Here is a 21503-nt window from a genome sequence, read left to right as displayed (position 1 = left end):
GTATTAACTCAGAATTTCATAATGGGTTATTTTAAAATGAATTTTCTATCAACAGGATAGGCCATCAATAACAGATCAGTGAAGATCTATGGCTTAGGACCCCCACTGATTGGCTGTTCACAGGGTTGTTGCATTCAGGCAAGGAGCTGATTTCTGCAATAAGCACACAGCTCCCTACCGATTGTAGTGCCTTGGCTTGCTATTGCAGTCCAAATTTCCATTCATTTCAATGGGAACTTGGTCGCAAAATCAAGTCTGGCCAGTGCAGTGGGAACAGAACTATCTGCTTCCAGCAAAAATCAGCTATGTGTCCAAGTGCAATGGTCATAGGAACAGCTGATTGCCAGAGGTCCTGACCAGTGGACTTCACCAATCTACTGTTGATGGCTATCCTGAGGATAGGCCATAACTGGACTACACCTTTAAGAGTTTGATCCAATACAGTATGAAGAAGGTGTTTCATGTAGTTACTAATAACGTAAGATTTTTACTATCGGTTGTAGTTGGCGTTTTACCTGAGTAGATGAATATCCTCCAAGATGGTTCCTTTGTTGACTCAGCCATTTCATAACTGGAATACCATCCTTAATTCTTCCCTGCTGGTAATGGGATAGCAAGGCGTAGGCTGCTGTCTCAATGTCTGTTGCTCTTGGCTGCCAATAATAGTCAGGTGTTTGAGATGGTGAAGACCAAAACTTGGTCCCTTCTGTAGAAATAAGATAATAGCAAGATATTAATAATGTATCTATAGTTTGTAAAGTTTGTACTTATGAATATATATTTGGATGCACTTTCTATATACTAACCAGTAGTGTTTGCCTTTGAATTGAGTAGAGTCAAAGCATCATGGGCTTTAGAGCTATTGGCCAATGACAGAGCATATACCACTATTGATAGGGTATAATTGCTATCAATTCCTTCATCAAACTTTCTTTCAAGATATTGCACAGTTCTCTCAATTCTCGATGCATAGAGGTTCTAAAATAATAAAAAAAAAGATTCATTTCCCACACAAAATGAGTTACTATACAGAACAATGATTAACCATAAAACATTACATCCATATCAAAGTCAGAGTTTCTTTCTGAATTTCTAAATATGAAGCTGTTTTTAAAGCCACATTTTTTTTAAAATCAGACTCTTCTATATACTTACCCTGTAGTATTTATCTTCTAGAAGTGAAGTAAGTATATAAGCAGTGAGGGTAACGGGGCCATTTTGCCCTCCCTGAAGCTCCTTATGGATAACACGTCCAGGTTCAGAGAATATACCAGTGTTCAGGTCTTGATGCCGCACCAACCATTCTACTGTTTCATTTAAGACCATTGGATTTATGTATATAAATGTGCGGGCTTGGAGAAAGCATCTGAAAACAAATGCTGACAACCTAAAAGAATAGCTGTATTGTTACATACAAAGAACTGCTTTATTTTTATACATTACAGTATTCTATTACATTTATACTTTTATTGTTTTTTCAATTTGTATAGTAGAGTTAGGTCCTGTTCACTTGATGGAAAATTTGCATCTGATTTGACAAAGAATATACAAGGTTCCATATCCTATTACTTTCAATGGGAATCTGCACCATTGTATTTACAGTATACTGATCTGCCATAAACAATCTAAAATTAATTGAGTTGTCCAGAATTTTTACTATTGATTGTGGGAGTCTGCCTATTGGGATCCCTACTGCTCGGTGGATCACTGGGTCTGCTGTCAATAGGAACAGTAGAAGCAGATAGCACTGTCTGTACCGCAGTGGTCCAGTTTAGGGCTGAAGACATAGCACCCATTGAATTCAATGAGAGCTGTGGCAGTAGTACGAGACCAGATAGCTGCAGTGTTGACAGCACTCTCTGCTTCCAGCACTGTCTGAACTGACAGGGGCTCGGTGATCAGTGGATCGGTGAAAATCCTGAGGGGCGGACCATGCCAATCAATTTGAAAACCTATCCTGAAGATAGCAAAAGTCCTGCATAACCGCTTGAACTCCAGCTTGTCTATATTTATGAGCAATTCTATCCTTATCTTGGTCAATTTTAAATCTTATGAGTTTGGAAGATCCCATAGAATTTTAGACAGTCCTAATTAGTTAAACCATTTAGCTAACAAGTTAATCGCTTGAAGAATTTGCTCACCAGGTACTTCCAGAAGAGTCAGAGTTTCCAAATGCACTAAAAGATCCATCATATCGCCTATAGGTTAGCTCCTTTTGGTAACCTAAACAGAAAATATATATTACGATTAGAATTGTTTTATGAATGCTTAATTCTAGTCACTAATTGTAATTAGGCACACCCTGCAGAAATATCTTATGACCTCTCAGATTTTTTTTAATTAAACTTGCTTATTTTCTGATCTGTCATTTGCCCAGTTTAATGTGGTATTCCAGCGTTTTTCAACTGATGACCTATGGACATTGTCATCAGAAGACAGGGCAGAAAGTGGGAGCACCAGCTTCACTCCCATTGAAATCAATGGGAGCGCCGCACCTCTATTGCACTTACTGCTCCTCGTTACAAACAGAACATCCAGTCCTGTCTCTGACAGAAGCAGGAAGTGCAATAAAAGCAGGGCACTCCCATTGATTTTAATGGGAGAGAAGCTAGTGCTCCCACTTTCTGCCCTGTCTTCTGATGACGACATCGAGCCCCGCTGCACTGACAGTGGCTGGATGATCAGCTGATGCATAGGGATCCTGAGTGTTGGATTCCTGTCTATCAACTACTGATAAAAATTTGGTGAAAATACGCCTCTAAGAGCCACTCACTACTATTATGAATTTCTTCTAAATCCATGAGTTTTTACATAGAAAATTTTTGTAAGTTATCTATTTTTGTCTGCAACTATACAGAATGCAAATTTACCTTGTTCCATGACATTTATGCTCCTTTCTCTGATATCACCTTTTATTTGCTCGGTTGCTGTTAGATATTGCAGTATATATATGTTCGGTGCAAAGTTGATCATGTTTTGCTCTCCACAGCCATATGGCATATCAATAAGTGATTCAAGACCATTTATTGAAGGCCCAAGATGATTTCCTATCAAAACATTTTTAGGAACATAACATATGTTACACAAAGTTACATTTATCATTAGGCTTGAAAAAAGAATATCCACCATAATATTCATACAAGCATGTGTAATCATTTCTAGATTTTTAAATTGTAGACAAATTAGATTAATGGTGGTTTTTTTTGTATTATATAAATAAAACAGTCACTGTACATTAAAAAGTCATACAAATTTCGACGTGGCTTGTGCTAAATTTCTCACAGTTTTAAGATCTGTTTGCTGTCAGCAAATGAAAATCATGCTTTTTATACCCAAAGGCTTGAGAGCCATGCAGATGTAATGTGATAGTGACTAAAAGTTGGTTTGTAAAGTCGGTCAGTATAAAAACGAAGGAATGGATGTAGAACATCAAATCCCTGTTCCTGAAACTTCAAAATCTGTATGCACTTTAGTCACTGTCACCCTTATTTTCAAGGTTAACCATCCTTGAATATGTCCTGCACAAATATGAAGTTATATGTGCCCGGTGTATTGGAGGCCGGAAGTTGGAACCCCCATATGGAATTTAACTGTATTAGAATAAAAATGTCCTTACCAATGACAGTGATGTATGCTTCTTTGCTGCCAGGTACCACATCAGGAGGGAAAGTGAATGAAAGATTCTTTGATATGTTTGATGTATTTCCATTACCAATAATCTCAAATAGAGCAGTCTGCGAATAAAAGTATTTTATCCCTTCTGCCTGTAGGGGAAAAAGTATATTAGTGACGGTCTACTTGAAATAATAGAGATGGTATAGATGTTTTACTTTAATCAAAAGTAATGTACAGTAAAGCATCACTGCAAATATGTTTTATTTTACCCTTCTTGGGATAGTCATCCATTGTCATGTATATGAATGTAATATATACCCAATAGATAATGATGACTACAGTGTTATTCATTGCGATTACTGACAGGAAGTCCCAAAAACTATCTACCCCTATGATCACTACTTTATATTCACATATATGCTTTTATGTGTTGCTTTTTAGCTTTAGGCTGGGTTCACACAGAGCGGATTTGCCGCGGTTTTGCAGCGTTTTTTCCGTTGCGGTTTTGCCGCAGAAGAACTGCTTCTGCGGCAAAACCGCTTCAAAGGTTAATTTGGGCTTGCAGATTTTCGTGCGGAGAAATACGCAAGTGTTTTTTTCCACAGCGCTTTTTTACTTTTTTCCGCGTATTTGGTGCGGTTTTGGCTGCGTCCATAGAGGTGTATGGACAAAAAAGCGCTGTAGAAAAGACCGTAGAATGGACATGCTGCATCTTTTAAAACCGCGCCGCAGTTGCATTTCCGCACTGCGGCTGTGCGAAAAAAATCCGTCCTGTGAGAACAGCTTTTTGGCAAATCTCATTTGTGCTGCATTGCACTGCAAACGCAGCTGTTTTGCCGCAGTGTGGATATGCAACGGCAATCCGTGGCAAAACCACAGCAAATCCGCCCTGTGTGAACCCAGCCTTAGTGGACCTTCAATGTTCTAGCATATATCACTTACCTTTATCAGTATCGTCTTAGTTAAAATATCAGAAGCCACATTTGATGTTGCTTTCACAGTGATTGAGATGTTGCCCAGCTTCTTTGGTCTTACAGGGAATAAAACTCTTGTTTCTCCCCTTCTGGAAACAGTTACATTATGTTGGCTTGCCACAGTGCCCTTACAGATGCTTCCTGGTACAATTATTTCAAATGAGTCATGACGTTCCACAGAAACCAGAACCTGCAATCAATACAACATGAACACATTCTAAAACATGTACCTTATGCTTCCACATGATTTAATGTGGCCATACATTGACTATATTTATGAGTCACTAATCTGTCCCACTCTAATATAATTCCAATGATGGAAACATCCATTGGATGTTACTGATTATAATAGGGTCTGTCCAGCTTCTGTCCTACCTATCTTCCCGGGCAAAATCGTGCAAAATGCTATGCTATTTTGGCTTAATTTTAACTGAAAGCTGCGACGAAGGCTCCAATGCAGATATGAACCTAGCCTTAAAAAGCTGTCTCGATCACAGATACCTCTTATCTGAAGGAGTGGCCATGGTTTCCAAAATTATATCTTGAGGACCATAGTCTACATAGGCTATGTATGAGACCATTGTATACTTTATAAACTATTTGAATCCTAGTGATAGCAAATAAAGTAAGGCAATCAATAGGAAGTTGATTAAAAAAATACTGTAGAAATGATTATTTTTTCATGTATTACATGTTCTCTTCCTATAAGTGATTAATAACTAAAACCTACCTCCAGATTCTTAGATAAAGAGCTAGACAGGATGACTTCCAAAATAAACTCTTCCCCTCTTGTAACGGAGTATGGCATTTTTAATGACATGAGAAAAGGTTTGAATACCGTTATCTAGAAAAAAAAGAACATTTGAACAACCCGTCCTGAGATTAGAAATTAAAGACATAATTATGTTATCTACATCATAATCATATTGTTAGCTATGACATAAATACTATAATAATGTATCATTATTGTTATTCCTTATCAAATATTACCTCAACAGATTCTTCAACTACTCCAAGTCCAAGTCGCTCAGAAATAACAAATGCTGTGGCCACCCATGATGTATTTCTGTCAAGCACTGCTACGTCAACATTTTCTGTCAAACTCGAACTATGAATGAATTTGTATAAATGTATGAGTGGATTATTCATTGACTAAGTTCTTCCATCAACATGCCATAAACATAGCATTATTTCATTGTGCATCATTTGCAATTTCATTAATATAATAAAAAAATGCCAGAATTAGTGTAGTCTGTATATTTTTGTTACTTCATCCTTGTTGACGAGATATAAATAAAGCACCATTACACCAACTCTACCTTAACTGAAGTGGCCAGGATTTGTTCACCTCTACACATCTTTGGACAATCCCATGTTGAAGAGAAATCTGCTATGACTAGAGATGAGCGAACGTACTCGTCCGAGCTAGATACTCGTTCGAGTATTAGGGTGTTCGAGATGCTCGTTACTCGTGACGAGCACCACGCGATGTTCGAGTTACTTTCACTTTCATCTCTGAGACGTTAGCGCGCTTTTCTGGCCAATAGAAAGACAGGGAAGGCATTACAACTTCCCCCTGCGACGTTCAAGCCCTATACCACCCCCCTGCAGTGAGTGGCTGGCGAGATCAGGTGTCACCCGAGTATAAAAATCGGCCCCTCCCGCGGCTTGCCACAGATTTATTCTGACATAGAGGAGGGACAGTGCTGTTGACGCCAGAGCTGCTATAGGGAGAGCGTTAGGAGTATTTTAGGCTTCAAGAACCCCAACGGTCCTTCTTAGGGCCACATCTAACCGTGTGCAGTAGTGTGGAGGCTGCTTTTTGCAGTGTTGCACTTTTTTTTTTTTTTTTGTATATTGGCCGTGCAGAGCATTGCGCCCTGCAGTAATTATACATAGTCCAGGGCCAGTAGTGGTGGTGAGGCAGGGACAGAAGACATATATTTATTGAATATAGGCAGTGGGCCTTTCCAAAAACATTTGGGGAAAAAAAATCTATTTGGGCTGCCTGTGACTGTCCTCAGTGTACTGGGTCTGTGCTGGGTGTAGTTGTCCTCCTAATTCATACGCAGCCAGCTAAGTGTTACAGCAGGCTTGCGCAAAATTATTTCCTGGCTCTGTGTTGCCTGTTACATCACCGCTGTATTCCAGTCCACAGTGCAACAGTCTGCATTTATTTTACATACTCCAGGGCCAGTAGTGGTGAGGCAGGGACAGAAGACATATATTTATTGAATATAGGGAGTGGGCCTTTCCAAAAACATTTGGGAAAAAAATCTATTTGGGCTGCCTGTGACTGTCCTCAGTGTACTGGGTCTGTGCTGGATGTAGTTGTCCTCCTAATTCATATGCAGCCAGCTAAGTGTTACAGCAGGCTTGTGCAAAATTATTTCCTGGCTCTGCTGTGCGTTCGGTAAGCGAAGTCAGCCTCCAACCACAGGCCAATAAGCGGCACATTTAATTACAGCGTTCTGTTTCTGCACTACTGGTAATACACCATGCTGAGGGGTAGGGGTAGGCCTAGAGGACGTGGACGCGGGCGAGGACACGGAGGCCCAAGTCAGGGTGTGGGCACAGGCCGAGCCAGTGCGGTGGCCAGGGGTAGAGGCAGGGCCAGACCGAATAATACACCAACTGTTTCCCAAAGCGCCCCCTCGCGCCATGCCACCCTGCAGAGGTCAAGGTGCTCTACGGTGTGGCAGTTTTTCACAGAGACGCCTGACGACCGACGAACAGTGGTGTGCAACCTTTGTCGCGCCAAGATCAGCTGGGGAGCCACCACCACCAGCATGCGCAGGCATATGATGGCCAATCACCCCACAAGGTGGGACGAAGGCCGTTAACCGCCTCCGGTTTGCACCACTGCCTCTCCCCCTGTGCCCCAACCTGCCACTGAGATCCAACCCCCCTCTCAGGACACAGGCACTACCGTCTCCTAGCCTGCACCCACACCCTCACCTCCGCTGTCCTCGGCCCCATCCAGCAATGTCTCTCAGCGCAGCGTCCAGACGTTGCTAGCGCCACTGTTTGAGCGCAAGCGCAAGTACGCCGCCACGCACCCGCACGCTCAAGCGTTAAACGTGCACATTGCCAAATTGATCAGCCTGGAGATGCTGCCGTATAGGCTTGTGGAAACGGAGGCTTTCAAAAGCATGATGGCGGCGGTGGCCCCGCGCTACTCGGTTCCCAGTTGCCACTACTTTTCCCGATGTGCCGTCCCAGCCCTGCACGACCACGTCTCCCGCAACACTGTACGCGCCCTCACCAACGCGGTTACTGCCAAGGTCCACTTAACAACGGACACGTGGACAAGCACAGGCGGGCAGGGCCACTATATCTCCCTGACGGCACATTGGGTGAATTTAGTGGAGGCTGGGACCGAGTCAGAGCCTGGGACCGCTCACGTCCTACCCACCCCCAGAATTGCGGGCCCCAACTCGGTGCTGGTATCTGCGGCGGTGTATGCTTCCTCCACTAAACCACCCTCCTTATCCTCCAACGCAACCTCTGTCTCGCAATCAAGATGTGTCAGCAGCAGCAGCACGTCGCCAGCAGTCGGTGTCGCGCGGCGTGGCAGAACAGCGGTGGGCAAGCATCAGCAGGCCGTGCTGAAACTACTCCGCTTAGGAGAGAAGAGGCACACCGCCCACGAACTGCTGCAGGGTCTGACAGAGCAGACCGACCGCTGGCTTGCGCCGCTGAGCCTCCAACCGGGCATGGTCGTGTGTGACAACGGCCGTAACCTGTTGGCGGATCTGCAGCTCGGCAGCCTCACGCACGTGCCATGCCTGGCGCATGTCTTTAATTTGGTGGTTCAGCGCTTTCTGAAAAGCTACCCACACTTGTCATACCTGCTCAGAAAGGTGCGCCGGGTCAGCGCACATTTCCGCAACTCCAAGACGGACGCTGCCACCCTGCGCACCCTGCAACATCGGTTTAATCTGCCAGTGCACCGACTGCTGTGCGACGTGCCCACATGGTGGAACTCTACGCTCCACATGTTGGCCAGGCTCTATGAGCAGCGTAGAGCTATAGTGGAATACCAACTCCAACATGGGCGGCGTAGTGGGAGTCAGCCTCCTCAATTCTTTACAGAAGAGTGGGCCTGGTTGGCAGACATCTGCCAGGTCCTTGGAAACTTTGAGGAGTCTACCCAGATGGTGAGCGGGGATGCTGCAATCATTAGCGTCACCATTCCTCTGCTATGCCTCTTGAGAAGTTCCCTGCAAAGCATAAAGGCAGATGCTTTGCACTCGGAAACGGAGGCGTGGGAAGACAGTATGTCTCTGGATAATCAGAGCACCCTCATGTCTATATCTCAGCGCGTTGAGGAGGAGGAGGAGGGGGAGGAGCATGTGGAGGAGGGGGAAGAGACAGCTTGGCCCACTGCTGAGGGTACACATGCTGCTTGCCTGTCATCCTTTCAGCGTGTATGGCCTGAGGAGGAGGAGGAGGAGGAGGATCCTGAAAGTGATCTTCCTAGTGAGGACAGCCATGTGTTGCGTACAGGTACCCTGGCACACATGGCTGACTTCATGTTAGGATGCCTTTCTCGTGACCCTCGTGTTACACGCATTCTGGCCACTACGGATTACTGGGTGTACACACTGCTCGATCCACGGTATAAGGAGAACCTTTCCACTCTCATTCCCGAAGAGGAAAGGGGTTCGAGAATGATGCTATACCACAGGGCGCTGGTGGACAAACTGATGGTAAACTTCCCATCCGACAGCGCTAGTGGCAGAAGGCGCAGTTCCGAGGGCCAGGTAGCAGGGGAGGCGCAGAGATCAGGCAGCATGTACAGCGCAGGCAGGGGAACATTCTCCAAGGCCTTTGCCAGCTTTATGGCTCCCCAGCAAGACGGTGTCACCGCTCCCCAGTCAAGGCTGAGTTGGCGGGAGCACTGTAAAAGGATGGTGAGGGAGTACGTAGCCGATCGCACGACCGTCCTCGGTGACGCCTCTGCCCCCTACAACTACTGGGTGTCGAAGCTGGACACGTGGCCTGAACTCGCGCTGTATGCCCTGGAGGTGCTTGCTTGTCCTGCGGCTAGCGTCTTGTCAGAGAGGGTGTTTAGTGCGGCTGGGGGAATCATCACGGATAAGCCTACCCGCCTGTCAACCGACAGTGCTGACAGGCTTACACTCATCAAGATGAACAAAGCCTGGATTTCCCCAGACTTCTCTTCTTCACCAGCGGACAGCAGCGATACCTAAGCAATACGTAGGCTTAGCGGATGGAAGCATCGTTCTCTATCACCATCAAAAACGGGGACATTTTTGCTTCATCAATCTGTGTATAATATTCCTCCTCCTCCTCCTGCTCCTCCTCCTGAAACCTCACATACTCACGCCGAACGGGCAATTTTTCTTAGGCCCACAAGGCTCAGTCATATAATTTTTCTAAACAATTTATATACGTTTCAATGCTCATTAAAGCGTTGAAACTTGCACCTGAACCAATTTTTATTTTAACTGGGCTGCCTCCAGGCCTAGTTACCAATTAAGCCACATTAACCAAAGCGATTAATGGGTTTCACCTGCCCTCTTGGTTGGGCATGGGCAATTTTTCTGAGGTACATTAGTACTGTTGGTACACCAATTTTCTGGGGCCCTCGCCTACAGTGTAATCCAATTAATTTTTTGCCCACCTGCATTACAGCTGACGTTACATCAGCTGTGTTGGGCACTGCAATGGGATATATTTATGTACCGCCGGTGGGTTCCAGGGAGCCACCCATGCCGTGGGTCCACACGGAGTTGTAACTACATGTGTCCACTTCTAAAGAGCCCCAGTCTGACTGGGGCATGCAGTGTGGGCCGAAGCCCACTTGCATTAAACATGACATTACCTCAGCTGTGATGGGCAATGCAATGGGATATATTTATGTACCGCCGGTGGCTTCCTGGCACCCACCCATGCTGTCGGTCCACACGGAGTTGTAACTACATGTGTCCACTTCTAAAGAACCCCAGTCTGACTGTGGCATGCTGTGTGGGCCGAAGCCCACCTGCATTTAATCGGACGTTACCTCAGCTGTGATGGGCACTGCAATGGGATACATTTATGTACAGCCGGTGGGTTCCAGGGAGCCACCCATGCTCTGGGTGCACACAGAATTCCCATTGCGGAGTTGTACCTGCCTGTGACTATTTATAAAAAACCGCGGTCTGACTGGGGCACGCAGACACCTTGACAGAATGAATAGTGTGTGGCACATAGGTTCTCCATTGCTATGCCCACGTGTGCAGCTCCTGATGGCGGTGGCACAGGATTATATTTCTCATTGCTTCTGTACAGCATTGTGGGCTATTGCCCCACCCCTTTTAAAGAGGGTTGCTGCCTAGCCGTGCCAACCCTCTGCAGTGTGTGCCTGCGGCTCCTCTGGCAGACGCACTTATAAATAGACATGAGGGTGGTGTGGCATTAGTGCAGCTGAAGGCTGCGCAGGGACACTTTGGTGTGCGCTGTGGACACTGGGTCGTGCGGGGGGGAGGGGGGTTGGGCAGCATGTAACCCAGGAGAAGTGGCAGCGGAGTGTCATGCAGGCAGTGATTGTGCTTTGTTGGAGGTAGTGTGGTGCTTAGCTAAGGTATGCATTGCTAATGAGGGCTTTTCAGAAGTAAAGGTTGTTGGGGGGGGGGCCCACTCTTGCCGCTATTGTGGCTTAATAGTGGGACCTGGGAACTTGAGATGCAGCCTAACATGTAGCCCCTCGCCTGCCCTATCCTTGCTGTGTCGTTCCCATCACTTTCTTGAATTGCCCCGATTTTCACAAATGGAAACCTTAGCGAGCATCGGCGATATACAAAAATGCTCGAGTCGCCCATTGACTTCAATGGGGTTCGTTACTCGAAACGAACCCTCGAGCATCGCGATAATTTCATCCCGAGTAACGAGCACCCGAGCATTTTGGTGCTCGCTCATCTCTAGCTATGACCATTAGTCTGACTTACACTGTGTCTGCTAATGTAGCAAGCATAGCCAATGCAGCTGCTAAAAGACCAGTGTGAAAGAAAGCCTTAGCTCAGGTTTAAACCCACACCCTTCTCCTTGGTCAGTATAAACCATGAGGAAGGGTATCATGGCAGCAGATGAGGGTCCGGAGTGCCTCAGAACTGATTTGACTTGGGGATAGATTCAGGTACAACAGCTGGGGTTCCCTGGTTTTCACTCTTTCACCCACCAATTGGGATCTGATCGTTGCTGTAAGTGGGACAATCACTGGATTTAGCCGGGTCTAGCTGCTTGGAGGATATTGCCAGACCGTGCACCACTAGGTGCACAAATTTAATCACTAAGTAATATGTTATAGGTTAAATATAATTACAAGAATTTAACTATTGGAAGTTTGAAGGTGAATATCAACTGACTATATGCAACATTGAAGAGGAGAGTAGCCATATGGTAAGATGCAATGTATGCCATATGTTTGCAAACCTACCAGGGGAAAAGCCAGACTTCCCATGCCAGAAATGTTAGCTTATGTCTCTATAGGAGTAAAAGATGCAAAGTCTTGAGGAGAGACTAGCTACATTGAAAGTCATTAAGGAAGATGATGGTTCCCTTAGCAGAGCCGAAGTAACTCTTAAGAATGTTGAAGGAAAATACATTTTCAGTGTACCTGCAGGAGCCGAGAAATGGAAGCATGTGTCCCAAAAAAGCAGGAGGGTCAGAAATCGGTCGCCACCCGTAATGCTCATGAACCGGTACCAAGTTCTCAAGTAGGAGAAGAACAAAGAGATACATCAAGATATGACTTTGCACACAAAGAGCAATCTAGTAAACACTCATAATCCTCTTGCCTGGAGAAAAATAAGTGTTGTTGTAAAGAAGGAAAGCAGAGTGCTGGTTGTGGGGTATTCCCTGTTGAAAGGAACAAAGGCAGCTCTCTGCAGACCTGATATAACCTCACGAGAGGTGTGCTGTCTTCCAGGTGAAATATGATGGCATAGGCATCACGTAAATTTGGTGGGATGTTAGGAAAACATACATCTTCACAGAGAATCAAGCTTCAGAGAATGGTAGTTATGTAGAAGCTGTTTGGGTAAAAATACAAGTAGAGAACAACAAAAAGGACACCATTGTACGTATTTTCTGTAGGTCGCCTGGACAAGCAGAAGATATGAATGAATTCTTTCTACATTAAATGCATACGTTCTCAAAAAAAGTACAATATAGTAATAATGGGAGATTTTACTATCCAGACATTTGTTGGAAATCTCTCTCACGCAAAAGTAATGGATCCAACAAATTCTTATTCGCTCTTGCTGACAACTTTATTTTCCAAAAAGTAGAAGCGAAAACAAGGGGATCTGAGATGTTGAACCTAATTCTTACCAACAGGGAGGTAATGGTTAAGGAAGTAAGGGTGGCTGGGACCTTAGGAGGCAGTGATTATGCTATCCTTGTATTTTTGATAGTAAGGGGAGGAAGACCTGAGAAGACACAAACTTCAAGGTTGAATTTCAGAAAGGCAGATTTTAATAAACTAAGAAAGAGGTTGGATGTTCTTCAGAACCGAATTGTCCAAGAAAGATGGGAAATTTTGTGAAATAAGATTCTGAAAGCACAATCATTAACAATCCCTAAAAGGAGGAGGAATTGGAAGCATATAAAGAGACCAAAATGGTTGAACACCAAACCTAAACATATGATTAAAAGGAAAAAAAAATGTTTATCAAATGGAAAGAGGGGGGAATATCTAAAGCAAAATATAATCCAGTTGGCAGATATTATAGCGCAAGTGTCAGAATAGCTACAGCTGATAATGAATTGATGCTCACAAGTGAGGCCAAAATCAATAAAGCATTTGGGGGTATGTCAAAAGAAAATTCAAAAATACTATATGATGTTTACAGGATTAAAATGGTGAATTGCTTAAAAATGAAGTTGAGAAGACCGAACTTTTAAATTTCTGTTTCGTATCTGTTTTGTCTCAGAAAGTAAAAGCAACATCAACTGATCTTCTCTGTGCTATTGAAAAAATAAAAGAATCCAGGCTATCTGTAAATAGGGAAATGGTGAGAGAACACTTCACTAATATAAATTAATTCAAATCTTTATGAACTACATCCTAGGATACTGAAGGGAGTAGTGGAGGGAATTGCTGAACCACTTGCCATAACCTTTGAAAATTCCTGTAGAACAGGAGAAGTCACAGAAGATTGAAGAAGGGCAAATGTTGTCCCCATCTTCAAAAAAAGGAATAAGGTGGATCCAGGAAATTACAGTCCTGTGAGGTCATTGAACACATTTTTAAACAGCATGTATGCCAGTACTTGGATGAGAATGGAGTAATTAACGTGAGCCAGAATGGGTTTGTAACAAACAAGTCATGCCAGACTAGTCTGATTTCCTTCTATGACAGAATCATGGATTGGGTCGATCAGGAAAATGCGGTGGATATACTATATCTTGACTTTAGTAAAGCATTTGACACAGTATCTCACATCATCTTTATTTTAAAAAATGACGAACTTCAGAAGGCAACTGTTAGGTGGATTCACAACTGGCTGAGCGATTGTACTCAGAGTGGTCATAAATGCCTACACATCCAATTGGAAGAATGTCCTAAGTGGGGTACCACAAAGCTCTGTCCTAGGCCCAGTGTTGGTCAACATTTTTATAAATCATCTAGATGAGGGAATTGAGGGGAAAGTGATCACATTTGCTGACAATGCAAAGCTAGGAGGTATATCTAACACTAGGGAAGAGAGAGAGAGAGGATTCGAAAAGATCTAGACAAGTGGCGACTAACAGAATGGTATTTAACAGGGAGAAATACAAAGTACTACATCTGGATAAGAAAAATGAAAAATGCGCATAAAGAATGGGATAAATTGGGCTAAGCAGCAGCATATGTGAAAAAATTGGGTATACTAATAGATCACAGACTGAAAATGAGTCAACATTGTGATTAAGAGAAGCATAAGGTCTAGATCACATGAGGTCATTATCCCCCTCTACTTTTCCTTAGTCAGACCTCATCTGGAATACTGTGTCCAGTTCTGCGCACCACAATTTAAAAAAAAAACATTGACAAACTGAAGCAAGTTCAGAGAAGAGCTACCAGGATGGTGAGCAGTCTGCAAATCATGTCTTATGAAGAACGGTTGAAGGATCAGGGAATGTTTTGCATGCAAAAAAGAAGACTAACAGGAGACTGAAGGACCGTTTACAAATATCTGAAGGGCTGTCACAGTGCAGAGGGATCAGCCCTATTTCTCATTTGCACAAAGAAAGACTAAAAGCAATGGGATGAAACTGAAAGGGAGGAGACACAGATTAGATATTAGAAAACCTTTTTTGACAGTGAAGGTGATCAATGAGTGGAACAGGTTACCACGGGAGGTGGTGAGTTCTCATTCAACTGAAGTCTTCAAACATAGGCTGGACAGACATCTATCTGGGATGATATAGTGAATCCTGCACTGAGCACGGGGTTAAACCCGATGACCCTGGAGGTCCCTCCCAACTTTACCATTCTATAATTTCATACCCTAGAAATAGTCTCAGTTAAGGAACAGATGGCACACTTGGTTAGGTTTTCCATAATGCAGCACTGGAAGGTATAAGCAGGGACATAATCGTAGAACAAAGCCAGAATCAGGCAGAATACTTTCACAGTGTAGATGAGGCCAAGGACCAAGGCAGGCAGCAGACAAAAAATGTGTAGTCAAGTAATAAGTCAAGTCAAGGTTACGATTACAGAGGTCAGGAAAGCAGTGTGGCTCAGGCACAGATCAAATACAAATACAGGTGAGCAGACAAACACACTTGCAATTTGACACAGCATAGAGACTGATTGCTCTAGCACCTGCTCACGGATGGAGCAACCCTAAATAGCCCAGAGCTTTTAGGATTGGTTGTGGACTGGAAAGCTGGGTACATACGTTGGCCCTTTAATACGAGGACTGAAAACTGACAGAGGATGCAACTTCTGCCACAGACAACATCCACACTGACCATGTGCAATGGCAGGAGGAGGTAGGGCATGCCACCAGTCATGACCAGCAGCCATTACAAAGGTGGAGAGTTAAAGGTAGGCTCAAACTTGCCCTCAGGGAAATTCCCTGGTGGGCCTTGAGCTAGGATGGGTTCCCAAACCCCCTCACTCCCCTCAGGATCTGCACATATTGGCTGGATGGGAGTCTATGAATTTCTGCCCACAGTATTCTCCATATACTTCAGTGAAAAACCAGGCCATACACAAATGCAGCCACTTTTCTATTGAAGCATACAGAGAATACAGTGTTGACAAATTTGTGAATGAGGATCAGGTCATATTTGCATATAGCTGTACGGTGAGCCCCCGGTATGAATCTTACTGATGGGCCCTGGGCACCCCAGTCCGACACTGGTTATACTTGAGCTGCATTGGCTGTGGTTGTAGTACACATGCGTTTACTCTCTTCCTTCTCCTCTTACTTAGCAGATGCCTCAAAGATGTTCCCTTTCTTTGAAATTAGTTACCATATCTCTATATTTCCTCTCTTATCAACATCATAGGGAAATTCATATATTGTGCTAAGTGCAACTGATAATTCAATGACATCAAAAACAAAAAGGCAAGTGACTATTACGATTCCTAAGCCCTTGTTGTATACATCTTTCAGATGTTAGAAAATGTTAACATCATATTTGCCAGTCAGATAATTGATGAGTCAGTAGGTAGAATGTATCGTAAGAACCAGCATATATTGGAACCTATAGAAACACATTTGGGTTTGCGCATTTACTACAAGTAATATATATTGCAATACTCCCAACAGTCACTGAGAGGTAGAGGACAGAACAATTAAATATATACAGTAGTGGGTGACATACAAAGCTTTCAAACGTTCCAGCAGATAATAGCTCTTCCTTTACATATATTGGCGGCTTGGTATGTACAACTGCATGCACCATTTCCTATTGCACATGTATTCCAAATTGCATTAATATGTCCTATAATTGTATTCATTCAATTCAATTGGTATTTAGAATCACAAGTTTATTTGTTAATATACCTTATATTAATATTTTTCCAGATCCAGCTCTCTGGGGAAATAATTTTTGCATGTCTTGGAGGTAACACAGTGAGCTCTTTAGTGCGCGGAATATATTCTGAAAAAATATGTGAAAAACAGTGTCATTTGGTCATATTGTGGACTGATTACTGTAACCAAAGTTAATATGTTAATTAAATAAAATGAGCACATTAGTATTGAATAATTAGTAATTAGAGATGAGCGAGCACCAAAATGCTCGGGTGCTCGTTACTCGGGACGAACTTTTCGCAATGCTCGAGGGTTCGTTTTGAGTAACGAACCCCATTGAAGTCAATGGGCGACCCGAGCATTTTTGTATATCGCCGATGCTCGCTAAGGTTTTCGTTTGTGAAAATCTGGGCAATTCAAGAAAGTGATGGGAACGACACAGCAACGGATAGGGCAGAGAGATCTCCCCTCCATTCCTCCACGCTCTCCCCCGCCGGCCCCCGAATCTTTAGAGACGAGCTCGAGTAATGTGCCTTAGCGAGTATACTCGCTCATCTCTAGAGATAATATAAAGGGCAGACTAGTTGGGCCATGTACTCTTTATCTGCTGTCCATATTCTCTTTTTGTTTTTCTATAATGGATTTTTAAGAAATCTGACAAAACAAAATGTGACATGTTACATCAAGCGATGTATTGCAGGACTACCTTCGGCGTAATATCTTCTGTGTATGGCACTGAACAGAGCACTATGCATTGTTACACAGAGAGCCTTCGGCTTCACAATATAGTGCCGCATGGACTTGTATGTGTCTCTATGCAGCTTCTTACACACAGCTGTAAACAGTTCCCTACCATAAAATGTAATCAGAAATACTGAAAGTCTGGAATCTTACTGGAAACAGAAAAGAGTTTGTTCTGTTTTTCTTTATTTGTTGCTAGTTTGAAAACTTTTATTTCCTAGTTCCGTTTCTCTGATGTAGAGTTTCTAGGGTCCAATAAACTAATCTACATATGTACATTTCTGTTTTTTTAACTACAGAACTCCAAATCCCCTACAACCTTTTACAAGAATTGGGTTGAGCCATCAGACACAACCAACCCCTTTCAGAATGCAAGGCCTGGAGCAGGCAGCTGATCACCCTGAGTTTGTCTGATGGGTGTATTCTGAATGCTGATTGTTATTTTAGGTTATTATTTACTCATTTATATAGCACATATAATTGTTATCACGAATACTGGACCCTGTCCGCATGGGACCTCACAATCTATATTCACCTATTGATATCTTTTTGTAATGTGAAAGGAAACTGGAGTACGTGGAAAACACTCATATAAGCATAGAAAGAACATATAAATTCCATGCAGATGTTGCCTTTGGTCAGATTTGAACCCAGCACTGCAAGGTAACAGTGCTAAGTACTGAGCCACCATGCTGTCCATATTATAAAGTAATCTAATATTTCTTCAGAAAAGTAGATTGTTTGTCAACGTGTGCAAGAATTCCCCTGGACAATCACAGTACAAAAGATGACATCCCAGAAATCTGTTGAGCATGCATTCAGACGTACCGTATTTATTTTGGATCACAGCATCAGTCATTCTTGCTGGAAGGCCCTAATCAGAAAATTAAAACCACATTTGCTGACTGTTTTCAATAGAAACTTCACTGAGAAAATATATGTTTACATATATGCTTAATAAATAAATTATGGAGTGCACTCCCCAATACAATATGGCACAAGAAGGGAGGTTAAACTGCGATTGTAAAATTCTGACTTTTACATCACTGTCACATTGTTGCAACATTTGATTGCCACTGTGATACTAGAGAAGAGACCACATTGAAACACCAACATCTGTAATTAATGTTGCGGTATCCCCATGTTATAATGTTATGGCATATCTATCTATATGTTATGTAAATATCATTACATTCTGACCAGCAGGGATCCAATCTGGGACCCCCACCATTCCTAAAATGAAAGGTCATGCATCCCTTTAATATTGCTACTCTTAGCACCCATGGCACCTCTGCACAGTCAGAAGCGTCACTGTACAGATAAAATTAATGAAGGAGACCTAGCACTTAATCAGTTGTATGACCCCTTCATTCTGTGGAGCAGTGAGAGTCCTGATAATTAGGAAGTGATGGCAGAGCCTGACAATTTGCTATAAGTTCAATAAGTGGGAAAACCTCTTTAAATATCACTATATATGTAAACCAAGGTTCAAATTATGTTCCTTCCTTTGGGTCAATTATTTTCTAATGAAGTGTATAAAAAATACATTTGCATTCATTATGTTGTTCTTAAAGGAGTTATCTGGCCTTTTTTCTCATTGATGATCTCTCCTCTGGAAAAGATCATCAGTAGTTAATGGACAGGGGTCTGCTGCTCGGGACCCCATCCATCAGCTGGTCATCCCTTCTGCTGTCCAGTGTAGTTGCACGGACATTGTCATCAGCGGACAGAGAAGGAAGTGCGGGCTTTGGCTTTACTCCCATTGAAATCAATGGGAGAGACACGCTGCTACTCCACTTCCTGCTCCTCACTTGGTCAGGACTGAATGTGGATAGGTCATAAATGGGCAAGGGGATAGACAATCCTGTTAAATGAAATTCATGTACAGTTCAATAGGCAGTATTTTTCATACCTGATAGTAAGTCATCAGCTCATCATAAATCTAGAAGTATCAATAAAATATTAAATTAGTGAAATCATCAATAGAATTTATGTTACATTTTACTGTTTAGGTGTCCCGTAGCCAGACTCTGCATCTGCATGCTATCTCAACAACAAAAAAGCAAAGAGGGGCATCATAAGTACCCATAGGCACTCTGTGCGCTGCCGTATGGTGCCTCCATGAGGCATCCTGTGCTCCTCTTGGAGCATTGACCAGTTGTTTAAAGCAAACGTTAGAAGTAAAAGAAGTAAGAGTTAGAAAGTAAAAGTTTATAATTTAGTTACATAATTTTGAAAAGTTTATTGATTTCCGACTTCAAAATACGTAAAAGATACAATGAGCAACCAAGGAAAACTGTAAACCTGGACATGAGGAAAAAATGTAAAGGTGCAACGCAAAGGAAAATTTGGTCATAAATAATATAATGCCCCTTATTACTGATGATTAGCGATATCCAATATAGATTCCATGCATGTATACTCACCTTGTTTGTAGTCAGATCACATCCTTCTCCCATAAGCAGAGAACTTTTTTCAACAACTTGCAGACCAACCAATGAATGAGGCTCCTTCACATTGACAGATAAGAACACATGTTCTGATGGATATGCTATGTTTTTACTCCATGACAGAGAAACCTAGAAAGATTCAGATATGAAGTGTTACCAGTGCTGGATTATTAATTTGCTCCTATAGGTAAATAATGAGGAAATAATAATGAACTGCTAGGTGGTGTTATAAGATGTGCCAGAAAAGTTAGAATAATATTTAGTAGGGAACATGTGTATATCTTGTATGTCTGATCTAACAGTGCTAAGGTTATGTGCCAGTGGCCTCTAGCAGCCTAAATCCAGACCTGGATGCATATAATAACTTACATCATACAACAGATGATTAAAATGGACAATCAGATATTATAGATACTTATCAATGTCTTTGCTTTATGTATTCCTTATGTGCTGTAAATTGTGGCCAGTGAGTGGATGTGGTCTTAGGGTCGCTTTACATGAGACGACTGTCAGGTGCTTCTGACTATTCCTTCTGTGCTATCACACAGGAGTGATGGTCATTCAGGAAATGGAGGCAGAGCACACTGAAGATCTCTTCCGGCCACCCACCTCCATTCATCGTGGACACTGAAAGGTCAATTACTGCCTGTTTGCACTGAGCGAGAACTTGTTCACTAGTCTCTTTGGTTTAGTGAGCTGAATCCAAGCAACTAGCATCTACTGAGCAATTTCTCGCTCATTACCCCGTCCGATCATGTTTTTACAAGGGACAACTATTTCTGAAAACTGCTCACTTGAGCAATTTTTGAGCCAATAGTTGGCCAGTGTAAAGCCACCCTAAGGACATTCTCACGCAGACGTTATTTTTCAGTGATTACCGCGGCATTTTGAATGCCGTGGTAATTGCGGTATAATGCTCCCATTGATTTCAAGGGAGCCTCGTAGACATGTGCTCGATTGTGGCGCTTTCCACTGTCGCGATTTTCGAGCGTTGTGTGCTCTATATTTTGCGTTTAGCACATCTCATCAATGATTGGGTGTGCTAAAACGGCTGTTGAAGGCAGGAACACTGCCTCCGAAAACAAAAGAAAAATTTCCCCGCTTGTCAGGTCCATGTATGAGAGTGGCCTAAAAGTGTCAAGGTACTTACAGATGTTATATCGAATTTAGCATACATTATGTACGTTTTGGCTGGTCTGCATACACGTGAAAGTTACCTTGTTGTTTAATGTCCCTTTTATGGATAATGTTTTGGATATTTGCATAATATCTTCAAAATTGTTACTAATATTAAGCCAATAAACTGTTAGTTGAGCCGAAGGCGCCCATGACGCTTCTGGAATAAGGCTAAAGTTTGTGCTATTTCTCCCAGTAAACACAACCAAGCCTTTGGATACCACCTACAAAGAAGTACAATGCAGTTAATCATGGACTATGATAGAATTATATTTACTAATACAGTATAAGTTTATAGATAATGTGAAATATAGTTACATTAACTCTACACCATATTATAAATTTACTCTTCACTATAGGCCATGGAACTCCTCAGTGACTAGTAATACTCTTTCCTTTACAGTAGGGGGTACACTATTTCATATATACACATCATGCTGCTCATCTATTTTAGCTTTAGTATTCTTACAGGCTAAAGGCCCATATACACAGAGCGATCATTTTTTAAAAATCGCTAAAAAATGATCGTTTGAGCAATCATCGTTGCGTCTAAATGCTCAGCCATC

The 21503-nt window shown here is 42.7% G+C and overlaps 1 protein-coding gene across 1 annotated transcript in view; it reads right to left on the bottom strand.

The window, feature by feature from the left end:
• Positions 1 to 21503, bottom strand: part of LOC136572513 (CD109 antigen-like) — a 51999-nt gene that overhangs the window by 13609 nt on the left and 16887 nt on the right. Inside the window, exons 10-23 of the mRNA XM_066573189.1 lie at positions 20979 to 21161; positions 19738 to 19890; positions 19224 to 19253; positions 18140 to 18185; positions 16601 to 16697; positions 5580 to 5697; positions 5320 to 5433; positions 4558 to 4779; positions 3617 to 3764; positions 2871 to 3047; positions 2142 to 2223; positions 1156 to 1387; positions 807 to 978; positions 516 to 706 (exon numbers count right to left, since the gene is read on the bottom strand). Of these exons, the coding sequence (XP_066429286.1) occupies positions 516 to 706; positions 807 to 978; positions 1156 to 1387; positions 2142 to 2223; positions 2871 to 3047; positions 3617 to 3764; positions 4558 to 4779; positions 5320 to 5433; positions 5580 to 5697; positions 16601 to 16697; positions 18140 to 18185; positions 19224 to 19253; positions 19738 to 19890; positions 20979 to 21161 (1965 nt within the window). The remainder of the gene's footprint in view (positions 1 to 515; positions 707 to 806; positions 979 to 1155; positions 1388 to 2141; positions 2224 to 2870; positions 3048 to 3616; positions 3765 to 4557; positions 4780 to 5319; positions 5434 to 5579; positions 5698 to 16600; positions 16698 to 18139; positions 18186 to 19223; positions 19254 to 19737; positions 19891 to 20978; positions 21162 to 21503) is intronic.

Source organism: Eleutherodactylus coqui, chromosome 1, assembly GCF_035609145.1.
Source record: "Eleutherodactylus coqui strain aEleCoq1 chromosome 1, aEleCoq1.hap1, whole genome shotgun sequence".
Lineage (NCBI taxonomy): Eukaryota > Metazoa > Chordata > Amphibia > Anura > Eleutherodactylidae > Eleutherodactylus > Eleutherodactylus coqui.
The sequence above is the reverse complement of the archived record's forward strand: the minus strand, read 5'-3'. Positions and strand labels throughout refer to the sequence as shown.